Source organism: Temnothorax americanus, unplaced genomic scaffold (assembly GCF_048541705.1).
Source record: "Temnothorax americanus isolate GAGA-0224 unplaced genomic scaffold, ASM4854170v1 Scaffold46, whole genome shotgun sequence".
Lineage (NCBI taxonomy): Eukaryota > Metazoa > Arthropoda > Insecta > Hymenoptera > Formicidae > Temnothorax > Temnothorax americanus.
Genome location: NW_027509613.1, coordinates 1008529 through 1032159, shown reverse-complemented (window position 1 = coordinate 1032159; position 23631 = coordinate 1008529). Strand labels below are relative to the sequence as shown.

The window sequence follows — 23631 nt, the reverse complement described above, 5'->3', positions numbered from 1 at the left end:
CATGGGGCAGGTGTCAACTTTATCATTTCAATTTATTTCATCTGGGCACACAGTGCATGAACGCTCTCATGCTTGGTTTACAGATTTCACGTTATGCCGGTTTTAGCAAAGTGGTGTGTCGTTAACACTGAGCTGGCAGTAAATCGGGGTGACGAGTCGGACACTACGGGGGAAATAACGGGGGAACTTTGGTCTGTGTTCAGGCCGGATAGACGTGTAGGACGAGTGAAAAGAGTAGACCGTTTTTTAGAAAATTCTCTCAACAGCGGCGTTACTCGCTAGAACGGGGGATGGGCGACTAAACACGAGCAGCGCAACAGCGATGAAGCCCGGCAGATTCGCGAACGGAATCCACACGCGTCCGATGTGGTACGTCAACTTGCATTTAAGTTTCGCGACATACATATACATATGTGCGTGTATCTTATCTCAGGAAATCCAGTTCGATGGATCGGCGTAATTCCGTATTATAGCACGAAAATATCTCACATTCTCTCTCTCTCTCTCTCTTATCAACTCTCTTAGGATAAATCGATTTTCCCAGGATATAGGAAAATGCCAAAGATATGTACATAGAAGAGACACTTTGCTCTATTTGCAGCTTCAGAATATACATTGTTCGAGTTATACGCGAGAGATGCCTTTGTTTTGTTACATAAATATAGGACCGAGACAAGCCGTACGTGACCTAGCGGGCACCTGCGAGGAAATCCTTCTTGAGCTTCGCGCTAAACAATTCTCCCGTCGTCGATTGCGGTAACAATAATCTTCGGCCGATTGTTCCGTAGCGGAGAGACTCTCTCTTGTATCCTAAAGGCCTATCGTTCCCGAGAGACATTACTCTCATACACCGAAATAACGTTAATGCCCATGTGTACACCGCAATTGTTAGCTCCGAGTTTTCGAAAGTAGCTCCCCGAGTTGCTGAACGCGCTACGATACAGGGTGAAAAAGATAAAATTGAGTCGGGTCCTTAAAAATCAACGATTACACCGATACAAGGTACTTGGCTTTGTACAACTTTGTATTGCACTTTGTAGCTAGCGCAAAAACTTAGGTCTGTGAAATCTTACGAATTATATTATTTTTGGTCTCGTTTAGGTCATCGTCATCGTGCGACGTAGCAGGTAGCTGATAGTCGAGATATCATCGAAGTCATTGCGGAATTCTCAGTCTTTATCAAAGAAGTTACAATCGACACATCTTGCAGACAGCCGCGAACCTAAAGATAAAAAACGAAAAACGCGGGAGCAAGGGGGTTTGACGAGCAGCAGCGAATAATTGTTCTATGTTAACATCATTCCACTACCATTTTTCGAGCTTACTCTCTTATATCGTACGCTTTTATAGTAATCGAATAACATCGCATGTGTGTATCGTGACATATGAAAGGTACCGGGGAAAAATGATCAATGTCCATCCGGAGTAATTTCGGATGGACCATTGATCATGGATGGAAAAACGCAATTTTAAGTTTCAAGACATCAGATATCTTAAAAAGCTATTGATAAAAAAATGTACAAAATGTAGTAAATATCAGAACGCAGCTTTAGTGTTTGTATGTTGGATTCTGATGGTTCTTTCCCACAAGCGCATGGATCATGATTGTTTTTTTTTCCCCGGTACGGTCCATCTTTCGGCCTTATTTCCAATGAATTGTATATAACTTCTTGATCAAAACAGATAAGAATTATGAAAGTTCCTTAAAAATGCAACAAGATAGATCAGGTCAATTTCGATAAAAAGTGGACATTGGTCGTTTTTCCCCTGTACCCTTCGTACATATATGAAACGGGAGGGCTGAAGAATGCACGAACTCGTGAAAAACCATCTCGATACTCGTCGAGCGTCCAGCACTCGATCGTCGAGATTCGCAAATTGATATGGAAACGCGATAAAAAGGTGAATCGGTGAAAGGGAAATCGAGAACTGATCGGAGAGATGACGATATTGCGAAGAAGCATTTATATCGCGACGAAAAGAAAGAATAAAATCTGATGACCCGGTACATTAATGAAAAATATTCCTTATTTTATGATTGTGACGCGCTTTTAAGTAGCGGATGACATCATTCGCGATGATGACGATGATAAGGAGACGATGACGATGACGGCATCCGTCCAAGCGACCGTTAATATGTGACGCGAGGGAATGAATGACCGAAGAAAACGTCGCGACGTGCTTAACCGGCAAGCACGTTCAACAGATCTCGCGTCTATACTGTCCACTGCCGATTATTTAGATCTACGAGAATAATGGGTCGTTAAATGACGATTGCTATTATCGCCTTACCCTTAAACTTCTAACATCTGTGCGCAATATTACGTAGGTACTCGGTGGGCTTTACGACGCGCGCTGCCTGTTCAAGAATACTTCTACTCCCGCAATCCGGGTTTAACATATACAAATACCGCGGCGCGAGTTTCTCTCCCTTACAAATCGGTTCTTTCCTCTCATTTAGAACGCAACTCAGGTTACCGTTGTAGAACACTCGCATTTCTATCCAATGTTAATTTCCGTTAATATATATGTATATAAATATATAGTCAACCGCCATTTGGAAACTATGCTCTTCGTCTTAATAAGTTAGGAAGCTTTGTAAAGGCAATGGTGTATCGTATAGGGGAAGAGATAAGGACGAAGGGAAATCGCGTTAAACAAAAAGGAGAAATCGAAATGGAAAATGGGACGAGGAAGACGTTTTTTAGCATTGCACAACTCCGCATCGATCGGCCGCAAGTTTTAATCGTGACGTGGGACTGCTTTATCGGAGTTTACCGTTTGCGATGCATTATGCATTAAACCCGTACTAGGTTCTTGCGTTGTAGATATTTAGAGAAGAGTGATAACAAAAACAGCGATAATGATAATGGTAATGATAGTGATAATAATAATAATGATAGCACGAAGATGATAATGATATCTCTCGCAATGATAATAGCGACTGTAATAGTAATAGTAGCGGTAATAGTAGCAATAGTAGCGGTAGTAGATTAATAGTGATAATAATAATATAGTATAATAATAATATTATTAATAATATAATAATAATCATCATAAACTCTGCAATATTTAATACATTGTTTGTTCACATGGACTAGATATAGCTCTCTCAGAACGACCGACAAATCGGTACGCTCCAGCTTCTCTTCTGCTCTTATTGTTGTCTTGATCCCTGTGCTCTACAGACCAGCGGGAATATGATGTGATCAGTCAAGTACGGCAGACCAGACCCACGTAAATCTTTAATATCGTGGTTAGCGATTACCACTCGCGCGAACAGTCGGTTGCGCGTCCTTAACTTAACGTAACTTCGGCATCAGCGAGGAACAGATCATACCTTTATGGAAATATTAATTATATGAGTACCCTTCGCACTCTGAATTGCTTATAAAATGGTTCCTAAACAGATCTGACTTCGGTTCTGCACGTATATAGAAATCATTAACTAGTGTTCTCCTTAAGGTGCATCAGAGACACGGAATCTAGCCGTTTTTTAAAAAAAGAAAAAATATATCAGATCTCTCAAACTACAAGAATATTTCTGTATCAATAAAATAACTCGCTAGAAATTATACGCAGTATCGAAAAAAGATTGTCGTGAAAATAGTCCCGCGCGCACATGCCAGCTAGCTATGCTACTGGCACCAAAACGGACCTGGCCTTACCTATTCGCGCTCGTACGTGTCTCTCATCTTGCGTAACTAAGCGCGAGTTTGAGTTCTCTCCCTCTTTCGAGCGGAAGCGATTCATCAACAAAGGCTACAACACTTGGAAGAGTCTCCGAGATGAATGTGGCACACATTGGGCACACCGGCGCAGCCTTTACCGACGATGTTCTCCTGCACGAGATGGGCGAGGCCTAAATTCTGATTGATATCGCCGTCGCTACCGCGATGCTGCTTCGTCGCGGCATCGCACCACTGACGACGCTCCCGCCACTTGTCCTCGACCAGCAGCATCGATTTAGGCGATGGCGGACTCACGCGGTCGCGAGTGATGCTACCGCACGAGCGAGCTTTGTAGAGGCGTCCCTTGCCGAAGATACCCGGCAGCGGTACGCAGAGCTTCTTGTGCACGGCGAAGTAACGGCTCAACAACCGAATCTTCCTGCTCTTGCACTCGTTCCGGTTCATCGAGCCGTTACCACGATTCTCCTTGTCGTTGCACGCCGCTTGATTCGCGCACTTATGATCGCCGCTGACCGTCTGACAATCGTCCGATTGCCGACAGCCGGCGTTATTATTATTCTTTCCATCGGGACTGCGAGCGGATTGCTTTGAGCCTTGCGACATCAGGGATTTCCCGGCGCTGAGCGACCAGCTCTGCAACAACCTCGCTCCGAGACCTTTCGCCTTCTGCACCGTAGTGGTTGCCATTTGAGACACAGGTGGAACAACATTGTGCTGAGAAGCCGTGCTATTTAGCGACACCGACGACGACGAGGAGACGTCCTGCGTGCCAATTACAGCTGAATTGCGCGATACGTGACAATGATTGTGACAGGACAAGGGTGCCTCGGCCTCCTGAACCTCGGTGATACGATTCAACGACTGGCTCTCCCGCAATCGCGTCTCGCCAGCTCTTCTTCTACCAGCGCGATGCCTCCTGCCAAACATTACCTGGTTCTCGGTGCACCGATGCCGCCCTCCTCCGTTCGTTGTGCTCGTGTTTGTCGTATTAGTGCCGCTACCATTGTCGTTTCGATTACTCTCGGTTGTCGTCGGTGTATCCGTCGTCGTGTGCTCGCCGTTGCTCACCCCGCTCCCTCCACCGCCGACTCCACCTCGCCCGCCGCCGCTTCCTCCTGGATCCTGCGAATCGCTCGAGTCGTCGTGACTGTCGCGTCTCGGAGGTAAGGGCTTGCCCGTGGACGCGCCGAGTTTGTGCGCTCTCTTTTTCCTGCTCTCGCTGTCGTCGTCGCTGGCGTCTGAGCTCGAGCAGGAGGCCGTGCGCGTCTTGTGAAACTTACTCCTCCGTTGCTCGTATGTTGTTCGCCTAACGACTCGGCATTTGGTCGTCGAATCCCTGCATTCTGTGGAGTTCACCGACGCGTGCGTGCCATCCCCGTCCTCCAGGATTTCATTGAGCGTGAGTTGTGTCGCAGACGAATTACCGCTGGGCGACGGCATCGTCTTGTACTTAGGTGTTAACGTCACTTGATTGTCGCTAATCGGATGAAGAGGTATCGAGACAGTCGACGATTCGTGTAATGTTTTGGTAGGAGTCATCGTTGTTATCGTCGTCGCAGATACGTCGGACGGTTTTGAGGAAATCACTGATGCAGACTCCGTGAGCGGTACGCTAAACCGATGGTGTTGAGCACCCATTCTCCACTTGTTCGCCGGTATTGGTCCAGTCGATTTTAGACACTCCGTCACAGATTTGGGCCTGGCTTCCGTGTTAGTGGCTTTTCTAGTCGCCCATCCGGCCGATGGAGAGTTCGCTCCACTCAATCGGTTCTTCAGGTTTTCCTCACATGTCGTGGTAATCCGCACAGTTACAGGCAGTTTCTCCAAGAGTACGTTACCCGTTTGGACCTTGTCTGCCTCTTTCGGATGCACCGACGACGACGTCCTATTATCCTTCTCGTTTCTCAAAGTCTGCTTCAGTCTTTCTCCCCTGTGCGATGATTCGGCGATAACGGTATCCTCTTTTTGATGCGGATGCCGTTGACCCAATACGGGCTTCGTGCCCGTATGCTTCTCCGGAAGCTGCGACAATCGCTCCTGCAGAATATGCGAGAGCTTCCCCTCGGAACGGGAACCGCGACGATTAAAGGAATTTAGCGTCGAATTACTGCCGCGTTCGTCACGACCAGAACACGAGGACACGTCGTCCTCATCTTCCTCTTCTTGAACAATACTGCATTTTCGTGTACGCACGCTCTGCAACGAGAACAGTCATCTTTGTTTTCCGCGCCAGGAACGCTATTCGGCAAACATATTATGTGTTTGCCTTTAACATTATATTCATCACATATTAATTGATGTGTCTTTTCAGACGATAAACATGCGATACGTACCTGCGGTATGTCACCAGGTGTCCGTGGCACGGTCAATAGTGACTGGTTCGTAGTATTCAGGGAGTTCTCATCCGTGTGTAGATTTGATGTTAGATCATCCTGCCGACTGCATAAAATTAACAGCACACATTGGTATATTAGTGATTTCATTAAAGACGGTATGCTGCATAAATATTTAGATCTAGCATATCTTATAAATGAGTCACATACAGCAGCAATACTCTAAGTGTGATTCAGTTCACTTACTTTGATGAAACATCTAGAGCTTCTGGTCGAGTTTTCTGTATCTGTTCTTGTCGATGAGCGCGCAATTTCCTCTCAGCCAGTAAGAAATACGTCGCGGTGATATGGTTGTATTCGTTCTTGTCAAGTGCACTGTAAAAAGATCCATAATAAGAATGGCCAGTAAAAGCGCCGAAGACGCATGCTTAAAATATACTAACACGCAAAAAGGCACGATCAAAATGGTCAAATCTCTTCCTAATGTCTACTCACTCCAATATCTCTTCCTTAGTGGCGATGCCACCGTTAACCATTTTGGTAATTATGAGATTGTGATGATCATCGGAGACCTGTTGACGCGACACGAGCGGCAGCGTTTCCATTGTATCCAAGCCGGAACCGATCGATAACCACGGATCTGCGGCAATTTCTTCGAGGGACGCTCTACCTTCGGGTTGCCGCACGAGCATCCGTGCGATCAGTCGCTTGCAGCCGTCGGACACGTGCGACGGAATCGAATACTTGCAGTCCATGATCATCGTTAACGTCTCGCTGTCGTTCGCTTCTTGAAACGGCGCTTGGCCGCATACTAACATGTATAGTATTACACCTAACGACCAAACATCTGCAACAAATTGAAGTAATAAACGTGGTCCATCGAAGCGAGTCTAACAATTTCACTTTCGTTGTACCGTATTTTAAACAAGATTCTTTCTCTTGAATTTAAAGTTCATTACTTCTTAGCAAAACTTTCGACGAAAGACGTAACTTCAACATTAATTCTCTATCGTTAGAATTAGAATTTCGAAGTCGCAAATATAGATAATAAAGTCTTAATAACTCAGGTTATCTTAATTTTTAATTAGCTTAAACTACGGCGTTGTCCGGGATTATCACAAAATCTCAAGGAAATGAAATTAGGAGGAGGAGCTGGAGTGTCCGAGTTTCATAGTAGCCTATATTTTCTATACAGGGTTCTAACTTTGATCCAGATCAAAGGGTTTAGGAGTTAATAGGAAACATACACAGAGAGATATTCTATTGTATATACATATATATATTATACAGATTACATTAATTAATGAGCTTACCTACTGCGGGGGCATCATAACTATCACCCAGAAGAATCTCTGGAGCGGAGTACGCTAGCGAGCCACACGAAGTCTCGAGCTTTTGACCAGGACAGAATCTATTGCTAAACCCGAAGTCCGTAAGCTTCACTGTACCGAGCTTTTCGAAGAACACGACATTCTCGGGCTTTAAATCTCTGTGCACCACGTGTAAACGATGACAATACGATATGGCCCGAACTATCTGCCGAAAGTAAGTCCTGGCCAGCTGAGACAAAGAAAAATTCAAACATTATGATTCACACAACGCACCTGTGATAATTATTCCATAATTTTATAAAATTTAGTCAGCGTATACACTTATTGTTATTAAAAAATGACATAAAAGAATTTTTATCTCTCAAAATAATATTCAATCATATTAATTCTAAATTGAAAATACAAGAGTTTCTGTATAATTTATAATAATAAATTTTTAACAATTTACATTCAAGAAAATTCACATCAGATAACTTTACGTCAGAGATCTAAACTTGTACCCTTTTGTTCGCGCGGTAGTTACAAGCCGATGGCATAATAAAACGACAATAGCCGTGCAACAATACCTCTTCGCTAAGGCCGCTGTCGTGGCGCATGATGTAATCGTAGAGATCCCCGCCATCGCCGAGCTCTAGAATTAAGTATAGCTTGGTCTGTGTGTCTATCACCTCGTACAGCCGCACCACATTGGGATGCTGCACCAGCTTCATACACCGCACCTGCGGACACAAACGGCTCGCAATCACGATTGGAAAAGCAAACGAAACTCGTTTCGTTTGAGCAAATTTAAATCCGGGGGTCAATAATTTTGTCCGTCATCCATTTGCATCATTATCTCGCCGACCTTTAACGAGATCTATCCGCTATAAGGTCTATCTATATGCGATGCAACTACGCGAGATAATTCGATCGTCGGTTACTATCGAGCCAGCCATCAAAATGACATTACGCGAATCAGGATGTCATCAATGACTCTATCATTTCCATTAGGACATCAAACAGGCGGAGAGTAACTCTGGCTCGACGTTACGCGATTGCACAGTCACAAACCGTGCAAAATAGAAACACAAACAACGATCAGAATGTCATTACAGTTCTATCTGTCGTATCTGAATATTATTGGCTTTGTGTAAAGAAAGATAAAAAAAAAAAAAAACAAAGAAAAAAGCACAAAGAGTAATTTAAATTCAGATTTTTTGTAAGCTTCTTATGGGCTTTATACATTTACCGGTTGTCTAATTAAATGTTTATCTAATAAGTCACTTTTGATAAAGAACCGTTTTCTCTTCGTTCGTTCCTTTTTGCAAATAGTGACATCGCGACAATCGGCAGAAATGACCATTTCGTGAAACGACTTCAGTTACGTTTCTCTCACCTCCTGGAAAAGATGGGCCCTCGAAACCTCGTCGAGCTTGCTCTTGTCGATCACCTTCACTGCGACCTTCTCACCGGTGAAAACGTGTCGTGCCAGCTTCACCACGGCGAAGTGGCCGCGGCCGAGCGTCTCCTCCAGGTCGTAAAGCCCGGCGATCTTGCCATCGTAATTGCTGTATCCCACTCTTCGATTCATCTCGTGCCGCTGTAATGCACGTTGCAAGGTTTTTTCGTATGATAAAAAAGATAATGCTTATCTAATAACTATTAAATTTGTCCTATACATATGCGAAATCCATAAATCAAATCAGATATATATGCAAGAGGAAGTGGGTGTTTGTCCCAGGTCAGATTTTTATTTAATTTTTCTATTTACCTTCTACTTGTGATTTTCGCAAATTGGAGATCCCCGTGATAGAATTACATACATTTTGGAAGATTATCGCGTTCCACAAATAAGATAAACAGATTGCTTCGTCAAAATTTATCTACGTTAACTTAACGCTTCGTTTACATTTGCGAGTACTAGTTCACTTAATTCTCAATTTTTTATTTGTTTTTTTTTTTTAATGTCTGTATGTTTGCTCACATGACAATATTGAACGGATGAATTTGAAATATCGAATTCTGATCGATCATATAGAAATATTGAACGATATAGTCGTGTAGGTACGTCGAGTCGGTCCATTCCGCGCGAGAAAGAGGTCACTATTATTTTTAGCGTTTAGTAGGAGCAATAATTAATCGCTTCGCCATCCGTGGACGTGCGATCGGCAGCGGTAAAAAAAAAAAAGGTACACACACGCACTCGGTAGAATGACAAGAGGTGCTACATCGCTTTGGAAAAATATATAGTGGGAAGCTAATGGACCGAACACATGCAAACGTTTGACGCTAAATATAGTTATCCGATTCAAACTTTTACTCACAAGTGAACGAAGTGGGTTTACGTCGCGCCTGGAATGTATACAGAGTGCTTAGAAATCGTGGATAATCCTCGAATTGATTTTTCCTCTGTGAATATCGAATTAGAAACTCGAGTAACTGGAGCGCGAGAAATCTGTTGTCCATCGATCGTATCGAGGCGCGATCGTTTATCGCGTATGATTCGTTCACTTTCTGAAGGACCGATGACTTAAAAAACAAAATTGTAAATGTACCAAAGCCGGGACACTTAAGACCCATGTCTGGACACCTTTATCATTTTAGTTTTTAAATAAGTATATGACGCGAATCAAGACCAAAGATAAAAATATAATGCAAGAAAAATATTTGTATCTTTGATTCTTTGATTTTAATTCGCGTTATAACTCATTTAAGGACTAAAATGATAAAAATGTCCAGACATAGGTACATTTACATGATATCTCGCACTTCGCTCGCCTGTCCCGCCTCCGTTTGTCTAACGTCTAACGCGAAGATAACGCTAATGCGAACATGGGGTGAGCAGTGCACGAACAAATTTAGCGCCGGATGGGTATATAAGAGCCAATGTTGCTGCCGAGGGAACGCATTGTCTTTGGCGGAACGTAATTGCGAAATGCGTCGTCACGGTGCACCGCGATACGACGCGACGCGACGCGACGTGCCGAGGCTGCGATTTGCCGGCGCAATATCTCGCATTCCGCCCTCTCTCCGTCTCTCCGCTTGTGTTCTTGTTGGACATATATATATATACGCCGCGTTTCTTTGTCTATTTTCATAAATATTTATTTTTCTTTGGTAAAGAAAAGGCCAATTGTTATATTTATACGAGCGTGCTAGTTTATTTTATTTATTTTTCTTTCATTACGTACATCACCGCCTGTTTTCGTGCCTGAAGAGATTTCCCTTCCCGGGATAAATGAATAATGTGCTCTCTCTTTCTCCTCTCTCTCTTCCGTTCTACCGTGTATATAAATAAAGAGGCACGCGAAAATACAATACGACACGGCAGGGTCGCGAAAATCTCGACCCACGACGACTACTATACACCCGCACGTTTTCCTTTGGGATCCACAAAGGAGTTTCTCGCCTCCTCCGTCGCCTGCCTGCCATGCGAAACGCGGCCACGCGCCTATATAAGCAGCAGCAGTCCCGTCGGGAGCCGCGAATCACTTCCTCCGCGCCGTGCGTGCTCCGGATGCTCGTACCGAGGATTACGACGGAACGCAAAAATAAACCTTCTCGAGCGACGCGGCGAGAAGGTATATACCAATAAGGAGGCGAACCGCTACGCGACCGCGCTACGCGGTCCGCGCGTCAAAATTTCTCCTCGGGGAAAAACAGGTCCGAAGGTCCTTTCAGTCAGCCGCGACGAAAACAGAGATCGGATTAATGCCTTAACGATCGGAATCATTCGCGCTTGCTGTGCAATTTATAGCAAATGCTGACGCAAGACTGACATTCGCTAGCCGAGGTTTACGGCTTTTATTTCGCGCGCAAACGCGTCCATTGGCTATGTCGCGTATATAAATAAGACCGGGAGTATTCTCTCCCATTCTCGCCGGCGTTATTATTATCGACGAGCGTTTCCCTGCACCGTCGTTCATTGTTAAGATAATAAATTATCTGGCCGACGTATTAATCCATTAAGGCAAATCGACTGTCGCGTTGCGCGCGCGCGCGCGCGCGCCGATTTACGCTCGCGGATATCGCGCAAAAATTCGCGCCGTAACGAAATGTTTATCGCGTTTTACACGAGATAATGCGTGATCGATTGCGCGCTCCTCGGAAGCTAATTCAATTAAAATAAATCACGGCGCGCGCGCGGACGTCATATCGATGCGTTTTGATTCTTTACGCCGTTACGTGGGAAATTAATCGCTATTACGCAATCGTTATTGATGCCATTACGGCATTGCGAAGTAATGTAATTCCGCGACGCGTCGCGACCGCATGGAGGTTCCACGAGCATTATCTGGACTTACCGGATAGCGCGATTAATAAGCGATAGTGCGCGATTAACAAATTTGACTGACGTGGTCACCCTAATTTTATTTCACGTTCGTGGACTGTTAACTCGCGGTGACCTACATAAATAATATTCGAGTATTCTACGTCATTCCTAAATTATTGTTGGCGCAGCACTGGCGCTTTGAAGGACTACGCTATATAGTTCCGGGAAAATACAAATGTTTACACATGGCAAAAATAATAGAAAAATACCCCGAGGAAAGAGAAAACAGGCAAAACATAACTTTGTCAAATAACGCAAAATTTGAAATGTTTTAAAAATGTAGTACGTGTATATTTGTGTAATTTAATATAATAAAAAAAATTAATGTAATAGTAAAAAAAACTAATTACATTATATACACATAAATACATGACAATTACACCTATTTTTTCCACTTGTATATTTAATTTTTTAAACATTCACATTAAAAGTCTTCTATTAATTACATTTCGCATTTTTTCTGGCATTATAGATATCCAATCCTCCCCTGACAGGAATCTCCGTGATCAATAATCTGCTGCTGCTCCTCTGCAACGGTGGAATATCAATTCTGGATGATATTCAGGGCGTTTATTATCACTAACGGGTAATTTTCCGCGCGCAAGGAAAGCGGGCGTCGTCCGAATCATCCTTTATCCATCCGGATCCGTCACGTCGCGGCGAATCGAACTTGACATTTAGCCGATAACGACGCTTCGCTATCAAGATCTACCTGGTGCGCGGGCACGTCCGCGATGTCAGCCTGACCTGCTTTTACCGCACGTGTCCGTGTAATAATGAGATGCACGAGCGTATACGTCAGTTGCACGTAATAAGTTTACGGGCTCTTCGAGGCGAACACCTGAAAACGCACTTTATACCAACCGCGAAGCATCTAGAGACGTCGGATGGGCGATCAATGACGTCGCGGGCTTTTATTTCAAAGTAAGCCGCCCTCAAGAAGTGCGAAAGTTATCTGGTTTCCGGTTCGATTGAGTGGCGAGAAAATTACACCGAGATACGAGACTGATAGTAGTAAGGTTAAATATTGCCCGATACTCAATATCGCCCCCGCTCCCTTAATATCGGAGTAATATTCAAGCTAAAGATGCTCGCTCTTCCACGCACGATTTTGCGAATAACGCGTTTATTACCTCGCGGAAACTTCACGCTCGGAACGTCGTATAATCCGTTTCGACGAGCGTAACGCGCGTGGACCCGCATTTGAAATTTAGATCGCGCCGTACGCGTTCTCCTCATAGACCGCGTTTCCCGGATGCAGGCGTAAACGGAGCGTCGTACTTTCCGAACACTTTCGCATTCGCGCGGACGCGGAAGTCGCGAATCAACGGACGGGGGAAACCAATATCGTGCGCGGCGCGTTGAATCTCCTGCAAGGCCGGTATTCGTAGTCCGTTCTGATTTCAAAATCGTCTCAAGTAACGTTTTAAGATGCTAATACCGGTCCAAGATGCACGATGAGAGGCGGATCGAAATAAACCGATACCGTTGCGATCGCGTAATCCGCGGCGGTAAGCCGGTGGAAGATTGACAGGCGTATATCGGTGGAATTCTATGTTACAGAAAGGTCGACAACGTGCCAACGCGGCCAACGACTGTTGACTGACCGCACTATCCGCGGGAAATCGCGTCTCGATACACACCTGTGTGTCGGTGTATCGCACTCACAAACACGGAACGTGTTTCGCTAATGCGCTTTTACAACCCCTTGCGCTTCTCTCTCTTTCGCTCAATAAATCAATTAATCTGTCCGATGAGGCATGCATTTTGTGAAAAGTCTACTGTCTATTGGAAAAACGTGACATTTAAAACGTCATCGCATGATCCCGTCTTATTTTTATACACGCACAGACAAGATTAACAAAATTGAAATTATTTAACGAGATAAGCTATTAAAGTGAGACAACGGTCGTTTTAAATACACGCAGCACGTACGTCATACATTTGTAATGTCGTACGTAATGTGTAGATTAATTTTATACCGTGAAATTATTTGAAACTCTGAAAGCTTTCTATTAATATTATTTCGACATTTAATGCCATTGTATTTCTAAATTCTAGTATCATAAATTTTATATAATAAAAATTAGCACAAAAATGCGCCTTATAAGTTACCGCGATTCTTTCACGCAACAATGAAAAAACTTACAAAATTAATTCTTTTACTAGCATAAATGTAAGAATTTGAAAAGAATAGGACTTTTCTCTCCACTTATAAAAGTTTTCCTTGTTACGCATAAATCAAGACTTGCTAAAAATATTGCTAAAATTCATAAAAGCCATCAAGAAAAGTAATAAGTCACAACAAAAGCATTCAGTTATTCTGCGAATAGTGGATAAATTTGAATAAAAATTTCATTGAACTAGAATATTAATATGCCATGCTTATCCAAAAAACATGATCGTCCATTAAGGAAATTTAAATTACGTTAGATGGATTAAATTTCACCAAGAGATCTTCAGAAAGAGCTTCTATAAAATGCTTTAATGTTACGTCCGATATATTTCAAAGTGAAGTTACTATATCTGCCCGTTATAAAAAAAGTCATTTCTGAAATGCTTTTTTCGAAGCACATTCCTCTCATTATTTCATCTCGGAAAAGAGATATAAATTCTTGGGATCTGACCTTAACCCTTTTCGTTAAGATATCACGAGAAAGATATTCTTCAGTGCTTGTGTAATATTTATCAGGTGTGGGGAGAAGGAAGCCAAGGCGGTTGCAAATTATTAGCGAAGGGCTCGAACTACAGTTTCGCCCTCGCACATTATGACATTATCCACCTACGCGTGGCTGACTAAATAAACGTCTTGATTTATACGACGTATTATACACTCTTAAACTTGCGTGAAAATTTCATCTCAAGGAAAAAGGTCGAGTTTTTTCAAGGAATCTGTTATTACAACTGGAGTCGAGAGCTTTAACAAACGCTCTGAATAAACGACACAAAAGTATTTTTCAAAAAGTTATCCGAAGCACAATCGGTTTAGCAACGATATACGTTTGAAAAAAAAAAATAATAAAGAGCGCTCTCTCGGGTTATGAAACAGGTATATCTCTTACACAGCGCGTTTCGTTTTTCCGGTGTATATAAAATCGCTTTCCTTGCGCAACGAAATGCGCGGCGCGGTGGCGGCCGTAAGTAACGGTAATTGATGCGGCGCGCGGATTCGCGATCGAAGCGACGATAATATGGCCCCGTGACGATAATGCGTAACGTAAACGTACCGTGGGCACGTAACAGGTAGTGCCTCGCGTACCGTTATCGAGATTCCGCGCCGGCCGCGAAGAAATATATGCGATGATATCCTGAGAGGCGCGACTAATCCGCGTCCGCCGCGCCGCCCGCGCTAGTGAGAACAACGGCGGCGTTCATCCTCACGAGGATGATAATTACGGCCGATTAGAGCGTTTGCATTGCCGCGTCAAGTATTCGTGGAGTAACCGAGTAACTGTGCGAACAGTCACGAACAAAGACGGAATTAGCTGTGCCTGATTTGGCCTCGAAACAGTATCCGCGGAGAAAACTTTGAGAGAAGAGTGTTTAAGGGTTGGTCGGTCCAACCTGTTGGTAAACTAACTACTTAATAGTTAAATCATATGTCTACCTTTGTCGAATTTGAAGGAAAAACAAAGACACATATATGTATAATTTGACTATTAGTTAGTTTACCAACACGGTGAAACGACCGGTTCTAAATCGAACTTTCTGACGTGTCTTTTCTCTTGAAAAATATCATACATTAGGAATATCTATATCTATATCGACATTGATGAAAATATACTATTAGAAAGTCAGAAGTGTCACGGAGAAAATCCAATTGCGAACGTAGGATCCAATCAAACTTTCGCCGAGATTACCGAAGATCACACTTCTAAGGCCTGATAGAAGTTACGAAATGCATTCCGGTTGTATACGTATATCGCCGACAGTTCCGCAAGCTTAATCCGCGTTCGCATTTTGATATGCCTACTCGATGACATATTGACATTGATCAGATGATATCAGTAAACAGAGTTGCAGAAAGGCGGTATCGATAAGCTATCGGAAATATATTATGAAAATCTCTCGTTCAGATAGGAACGACATTTTTCAAGCGCGTCTCATTGCGCGCGAGGATTTCGCGATAGAGTGCCCGACAACGGGGAGGAAAAACGAGAGCGAGATAAAAAGGACGAGATGTGTTGCGGCCCGGCGCGGTGGAGATTTTTCTGTGATCTCTATGCATGAGAGACGCGCCATATTCCATTGCTCCGAAAACTTTTTCCCTCCTTGTTCACTTTACTGACGGCCAGACGCTGATATTTTTGATAGATCCACGTTTCTTCTCTCTCTCTCTCTCTCTCTCTCTCTCTCTCTCTCTCTCTCTCTCTCTCTCTCGCCGTCTCATCTCGAAATGCAACACGCAGACAAGTGTCACTTCTACACAGTTTCTACTGCGCGAGCTGGCACGGATTACTTTGACGCGACCGGATCTGTGTAATTTGAGATAATGCACTCGACAAGCGGATTGATCTGCACTTCCGAACTGCCGCTGCGCTAGTCGTTTCCCTCGCGTAAATATCCGTGGCCGACTGATAGCCGAACAACAAATGTTTACGCGTAGGCGAGAAAAAAGCGCAAGCAAAAATAATCTATCATTCGGTAGAAATTTAAGAGTTTTCCAGTCTCGAGTGAAAAAACAATGGTAAAAAAACGGAAGTTACTTTTAGAAAACATTTAATACGGATTGCAATAAAAATATAACTTTCTGCAAAAATTTGAATACATTTTTTATTGAAATATTTAAATTTTCGTTTGACAACGAAAAATATATTTGATATGCTATGTATCCCATTATCACTGGTTAATATTACGACATATATAAAGGTAGCAATAATGTCACTCGAGAAACTTTTTTAATAATAATATCAAGAATTACATTATCTCTGTAGTAATATTTTTTTTCATCTATGCTTAATCCGAGGCTTAATCATTTATGCTGATGCAATTTTGCGAATAAATCGCTCAATAATAATTTACTAAGTAAATTATATACGTGCTTATTGTGTGCCGTGACATCTCTGAAATATTCTGTTCCATTGAGTATTCTATACGAGCTCTTGAAATGCCAAAAGTCTTGATATTTCCATATCCTTAAACACAGAGAGATGAAACATATGTGAATGGCAACGCAGCATTCTCCAAGAATGTCATGTATAATATACACAATGTCCCACTTGTACTTCCTGCCTTTTCAACATCTTTCCTCCTCGAGCATCTTGAAGATGAATTTTTCTATAACGAAAGCACACCGTTTAAGTTTCTCAGTAAAGCAAACAAATAAAATTTCAAAGATGCAGACAAACAGCGTTGTTTAATTTCCGGCGTATCTCGCTTCAACAAAACTTGAAAGCTTCTAAAAATTTTATTATTCAGATATTTTATCGTGTTTATATTCGAGAAAGAAATGGTGTTTTTAAAATTTTCCTGAAGAAAAATCGTTTTTCAATTTAGACAAAGATCTGATCAAAATGTCTCAGAAAAAATACACTAGAGAAGAAAAATTCCTTAGAGTTAACCACGTGAAAAGCCGAACAAGATAATTATCTGAAAAGCCAGACAAACAGAATTGGCGACCAAAAACTAGCGGTTTGGCGAAATTTTTTCAAGTGCCTCAGGGTCAACGTGGAAAAATGCTAAGCAGTTCATCTGGGAATGACTGGCCGTTTTCGAATCTGTTAGCACGATCGAACAAACATTTTCGCGTTATCGCGACGACAGAAGTATGCTGTGCGGACATCGGAAGTCTGCACGCGGTCGATAACAGGAAACTATATTAACTTCGTCATACGATCAATTACATAATGCTTAACTATTTAGCCCAGAATTTCCTGATCTTCATCCGACACTTTAATGTTTCAACTCAGTAAGATGAAACGTCCTTCCATTAAAGGTAACACACAACAGTCCTTGGAAAGTACCTTAATAGAAACTTTATAAATACCTTGTCGAAACTTGTGAAAATATGTAAGGTTACATACGCTAGTAAACTTTCTACAAATAAATACCGATATAGTAAACGAGAAGAGATATCGAGCGACGATGAATTAAAAGTGACGTCGTCCAATTAAAATTTATTTATACCCTGTGCCCTCGAGAAAATATCTTGAAATCCTAACAGAATATTTTTTTAAATTCAGTTAAAGACATTTCTCGAAAGCATAAAATTATTCTTTCCGAATTATATGTATATGTATAAGTTATTGCATAAGTGACAAACATCGTCGATCGCAAAACGAAACAATAAAGAAAAAAAAAATAGGAAAACTTTTTACCGTATGACAAGGATGCGTGCGCTAATTATCGAGTGACGTGCTTGATGTGGAAGATATATACGGCACAATATATCTACAATCGCGCAAGTTACATTAATAATTTCTTTACGCGCCGATATTCGCAGAAACTTCGAAGAAGATAAAATTCCATTTCCGCACGGCATCAAATCGTTTTTCTCACTCTAACGATATCGGATATCAATTACTGTAAAATATGACTTATCGCAAAAACTTTTGTGACGAGAAGAAATATCGAAAACTGTATTTTCCCATGGTTCTATGTGTGTTTTCGCGGTCCGAAATATCGTATTTGATTTCAATTAATTTCCATTAATCAATCAATTATTCTAATATGTTCGCGTCACTTATATATACTCGAGATATTATAAGAATAGGCGTTAACACATGATTAAAATCGCTATTAAATTCGGGATCGTTGTGCGTGCCACTTTTGCGGCTTTATTCGAATTGTAATTTCTGCCAAAGCTGTACGTAATTAACGTTTCATGTGTATTCAATTTTGCCGGGCTGTCCAAAAACCAAATATTAATTTAGGTGAAAGAATGTAATCGATTGATACACTTTTACACAATTTACAGGAGAGAGGGAGGGGTCCGGCACAGAGTGGCTCGTGAAATCCCATTCTGCTTCATTAGGATTCTTTGATATCCCAATAAAATTCATTCAAACCTGCGCGCACATTAAACGGAATATACGACTTATTTATTAATAAATGCTGGCGAAATGTATTACCAATCGTCGCTGCAATAGCTTTATCACCATTATTATTGTATAAAAATAAATGTAAAGCACAGTTTTTATTCCCGGCGATGAATATTTAATGAAAAATCCTTTTCTCCTAGCCATATATTATCGCGACGTTGCGCAAAATCACTCGCATCCCGCGGACAGCATATAAAATTATGCAATATTCATATCAGCGTTATTTCGCAAATTTAATACGCCACAAGATTATTACTGCCCCCCTCGTCTATCGGAAATAAATTATTCGCAGCGGTTTCGTTCAATTCTTCCTATCGCGATCGCGATAACGCTTCGCAACGTTCGCGAAAGAGGAAAGAGTCTCCGCCGGATCTTGCGATCTCCGGAAGTACCGAGTTTCTGTAAAGCGGTGATCAGATTAGTCCACGGAGAAACTCATTGTTTCGTCTCACAACGTATGTACACAATAGAGAGCGATGCGTATATTCGATGGAAAGGAGACGGAGAACTCCTCGCGGGATCGCGTTACATTGAAGCCCGCATTGAAGCCTCCGTTTACCCATCCGAACACTCGCGCGAGATCGCTGGACCACCGCCGGTGCTGCGCTGATGCGAGTCGTCGCGAATTTATCGGATACACGACGGACGGACCCACCCGAATATCTGTCGGAGGTACGACGGTTTCCCCGCCTCGCACGCGATCGATATTATCGCGCGATATAATATCGTCGTAAATATAGCGTCTACACTAACGACTGCTGGGCCTGCTATTTATTGATAAGGTAAGGTATATGTATTACACGTCGACAAGACATTACCGGCGACGTGTGACCGTTATGATGTAACCGACGCGCATCGACGCGAGGCTCTTTTGAATAAGCTGCGCGCTGGGAATAGTGGAAATATATATCGCGGGGAACATATTATACGAGCGCGGGGGAGTCACACCCGGTCGGAGAGAAGCAGACGTTTACCTTGAACCATTTATTTTTCCCCTCGATAAAAATGTGGAAATCTAAAGACTCGATGTTGCGATTGATAACGCAACACTTTAACGCAACTTTAAAACGCAGGAGCGTACATGAGAGCGGTTGTCACATTCTCGCGCGAAAGAAAGGGGATAAAATTTATACAGAACGGAGAGAACATTGAAAGTCGAGTGTAAGGAATAAAAAAAAAAAAGCATCGCGTAACTGTACGTCGTCAAAAATGTCTTATCCGATAACTGGTGACGTGACATGTCAAATTGATTTATGACGAAGTCACGAGGTAAGCCTTTTTGCATCAGCTCCAGGCACAATCGATTAAAAACCTCGATTAATCTGTCCGTAAATTAGCATCGAAGTGTCAGTTGCGACGTATATAGGCGAAATAAGAGACACGTCCGCTCTCGAACCTACGGGGGAGCTCCAACAATCGCCTCGATCGTTCGGAAACTGTCGTCGGACAGTGGTGCGCGCGGCGCGATCGACACGTTAATCGCGTGCAAAATTATATATCTTATCGGGGAACATCGCGCGCGGTGCAACAACCGCTTAGGGACAATAAAACAATGCCGCGAACGGCGGAGACGGGGGAGACGGAGACGTCCGAAGCCATTTTCGCCACCCCCCCCCCCCCGAAGAGTCCACTAGAGAGGAATTATAAGGCGCCTCGGAGAAGCCGAAGGGGGAAAAGACAAAGACGCTCACCTCTTTGTCCGTTAAACCGACGACGAAGTCGACGAGTCGAGCCAGCAGCAGCACCACGCTAGTCCGCCCACCGTCATTTGTGATGTGGATTCATTTACGCGTGTCTGCCGCGCCGGCGGCGACGATGATCGATGTCTCCCGGTTGCTCCTCCCGCACCTCCGCGACGCGGACCGTCGGGATTGTCGCGACGAGACGACGACGACGACGAGGAGGACGGGGACGGGGACGGGGAAGCCAACGACATCGAACGTCGCTGGTGGGCCGCTCCGGTCTTCACTCCACGGCACCGCTCTCGGTCGCTCCTCGCGCTCCACCGTCCGTCCGCGACGCCCGTCCTCTCGCCTCTGCCTCTCTCTTTCCGCTTTCGGGTCGCCGCTCGCCGCTCGCCGCTCGCCGTTCGCCGTGCGCCCGCCTGATGGATCGCCCTTCTTCTTTCTCTCTCCTCCGCGCTTGGTATTCCGGTCTCGCCTCTCCTCTCCTTCTCCCTTCTTACATACGTCGCGGGGGCTACCTCGCTCGCCCACCCGCGCGCGGTCACCTTTTCTCCTCTTTGTCTATTTGTCTATCCGCGTCGCGTCGCCGCGGACGCGGACGCACAAACTCGCGGCGTGCAGCAGGCGACTTCCGGGGCACCTTCCTCGCCGATGACGACGGTGTGCGCCGCGCCGCGAGCCGCGAGCGCGCGACACACTTCCCCCTTTTTTTCTCTCACCTCCTCCGCCGCCTCCGCCTCTCTCTTTCGCTCCTCTGACTCCTCTCCGTTGATTCGCCGCTGCTCGTCTCGCTTCCTCACGTACATACAATCCGCGCGCGCGCGCGCGCGCAAGCACATGCACGGGCGCGCGGCGAACACGCGCGTATACGTATACGGAGAGCGCGCCACCACTGCGTACACGTCCGGCCGCCCGACCGTTTCTCCGTTTTTCCGTTATTCTCTCCGCTCCGTTCTCGGAGTCGTCGCTCCCGCGATCGTACGCGCGCGCGAGATCCGGGATCGCGAGAATTCCCCGCGGCCGACGTGCGACACCGCTGGGGATCGTGGGTTTCCTCTTTCCTTTCCTTGAACGAGACGACGACGAGGCAAGGCAAGGCAAGGCAAAACAAGGCAGTAGGCACGACACGACGACGACGACGACGACGACGACGGACGTGCGCGCACACACACCCGTGACACACGCGGAGACACACGCGAAAGCTGATGGAAGTGGTGGAAACGTATTCGGCACAGTCGACGACACTCTCTCGGGACGCGCGACGCGCTCCCATGCAGCGCCAGCCGGCCGTCCGGCGCGACTGCCATCGCGCGGCGAACTCGGGCACTAGCGAGTCGCGGTGGCGCGAACTACGAAGCGAGCGGAGCCTATAAACTACAAATGCAAATAGCAGGATAATGCCGTAAATTTCAAGATTACATCTGCAGAGAAATTGTTTATTTAAGTTATATTTACATGAACCTTTTTTCTTCGTATAGAGTATATAGACAATATAAGCAATGTAAATTATTGCGAACGATCGATTGATTAATTAATCTCTTATGAACTGCATTCTTGCAAACAGTCCTATACAAAAATAGATTCTGAGTTAAAATCTGGGTTTTTTATGTTTTTGCTTTTGTCAACAATACCGAAGAATAATCTATTATCTAATTCTAAATAATAAATAATAACAAGAGAATAAGAGAAATAGCATCGTAACGATATACAATCAATTGGAATCAAAAGCCATGCGATCCAAGCTTAGGTCTTTGACACCCTTATATTAGTTTCTGTATACATACATATAGGTATGTCTATATATATACATATAATTTTTCCAACAAACTGCGCGCCGATTATTCGTCGGACTTAAAACACAGTAATTGTTAGAATTAATAGTATATTACACTACAAGGGCCGAAAGTTGAATTTTCGGCCCTGCGCGTTATGATGCCCCGAGGCGAAGCCGAGGGCATCATGACGAGCAGGACCGAGATTTCAACTTTTGGCCCGCGTAGTGTATACGATTTTTCTTCATAGCCGGTCGAAAGTACGTTATTAATTTTACTTTTTTTAACTTTAAATGTTAATAAGCATGTTTTTGATGCCTGCCCCCGACATTTGCGGCACGAGCGAAGCGAGTGCTGCTGGTCGGAGGGGCAGGCATCAAATACATTCCAAGAGTCAAGTTAAAATACACAACCAAATTATTTTCTTCACAGTTTGACAGTGAAGTTTTGTGTTCTATCTGCCACTTTTTATACGTGTCGTAAACAAGATTAATTGTATCGATCAACAGACTTCTTTGGCAACGTATCTGTATTTATTATCAATCGCGCTTCTGCATCGAAATTTCGTATAACTTCTTCCTCGTCTACGGATTCATCAGATGACATATTGACAGAACAATATTGATAACTACTTTTAAGGTTAAAGGGCGTTAAGGTTTAAAGTTATAGAGAGCGCGCGTGTACTTTTCACAGGGATTAAATGTTAAACTTTCGTCCCTGCTATTAGGGACGAAAGTACGTACTTTCGACCGAGGTATGAAGAAAAAACCCTTCCCTCCCCGGAATTAAATCGACTTGATTTAATTATCGAAAAACTGTAAAGAAATTTATTGCGAAAAATATTACCTCAGCCAGGGTTCGAGCCTGGAACCTTCGAATCTTTTTCGCAATAAATTTCTTTACAGTTTTTAGATAATTAAATCAAGTCGATTTAATTCCGAGGAGGGAAGGGTTTTTAATTCTAACAATTACTGTGTTTTAAGTCCGACAAATAATCGGCGCGCAGTTTGTTGGAAAAATTATATGTATATATATAGACATATATGTATACAGAAACTAATATAAGGCTGTCAAAGACCTAAGCTTGGATCGCATGGCTCTAAATAATAAGTAATGTTTAAGGGAATCCTAAAGCCGTCTGTATAATACCGGCTTTTTTTCTTAGCGCTAATCTTTTACGTGGCTTTATAGAAATGCAAAATTCTTGTCTAGAATTAAAGTACGCATAACGTCGATCACCATGACCTAGATTTTGATCAAAATCTAGGTCATGGTGGTCGACGTTATATCGAAAGCGAGAAAAAATTAATATTTTTGTTAATTTTTGGCATACGTGACGACAATATTTGCTTTGTACAAAAATTCCACGATAAATATCCACAAAATTAGACCGGCGTGACCTAGGGACAACATTTAAGAACAATATCGTGCAATTAGATCTAAGATTGAAAGCCTAGAAAAAAAGA

At 43.5% G+C, this 23631-nt stretch overlaps 2 protein-coding genes across 5 annotated transcripts in view; one reads left to right on the top strand and one right to left on the bottom strand.

Annotated features, from left to right (window-relative positions):
- Positions 1-13: 13 nt before the first annotated feature.
- On the bottom strand, positions 14-21768 carry Snrk (SNF related kinase). 4 transcript variants are annotated; one of them, XR_013258706.1, is made up of 10 exons: positions 10091-10107; positions 9660-9687; positions 8732-8935; positions 7923-8075; positions 7339-7585; positions 6521-6872; positions 6272-6400; positions 6026-6131; positions 3669-5888; positions 14-3340 (listed from the first exon to the last, which is right to left on the bottom strand). XR_013258706.1 is itself a non-coding variant. In XM_077416927.1 (9 exons), coding segments are annotated over exons 1-9 (3357 nt in total). In that variant the 5' UTR covers positions 10093-10107; the 3' UTR covers positions 14-3752. The 4 variants fall into 4 exon arrangements, 3 of the variants coding, with proteins under 3 accessions (XP_077273053.1, XP_077273055.1, XP_077273054.1); XM_077416927.1 differs by having other exon boundaries at positions 14-5888; XM_077416929.1 differs by lacking the exons at positions 9660-9687; positions 10091-10107 and adding an exon at positions 20400-21768 and having other exon boundaries at positions 14-5888.
- LOC143903388 (uncharacterized) overlaps positions 17426-23631 on the top strand; it is an 18650-nt gene continuing 12444 nt past the window's right edge. The window contains exon 1 of the mRNA XM_077416933.1: positions 17426-19490. The gene's annotated coding sequence lies outside the window, so the exon portion shown is untranslated. The remainder of the gene's footprint in view (positions 19491-23631) is intronic.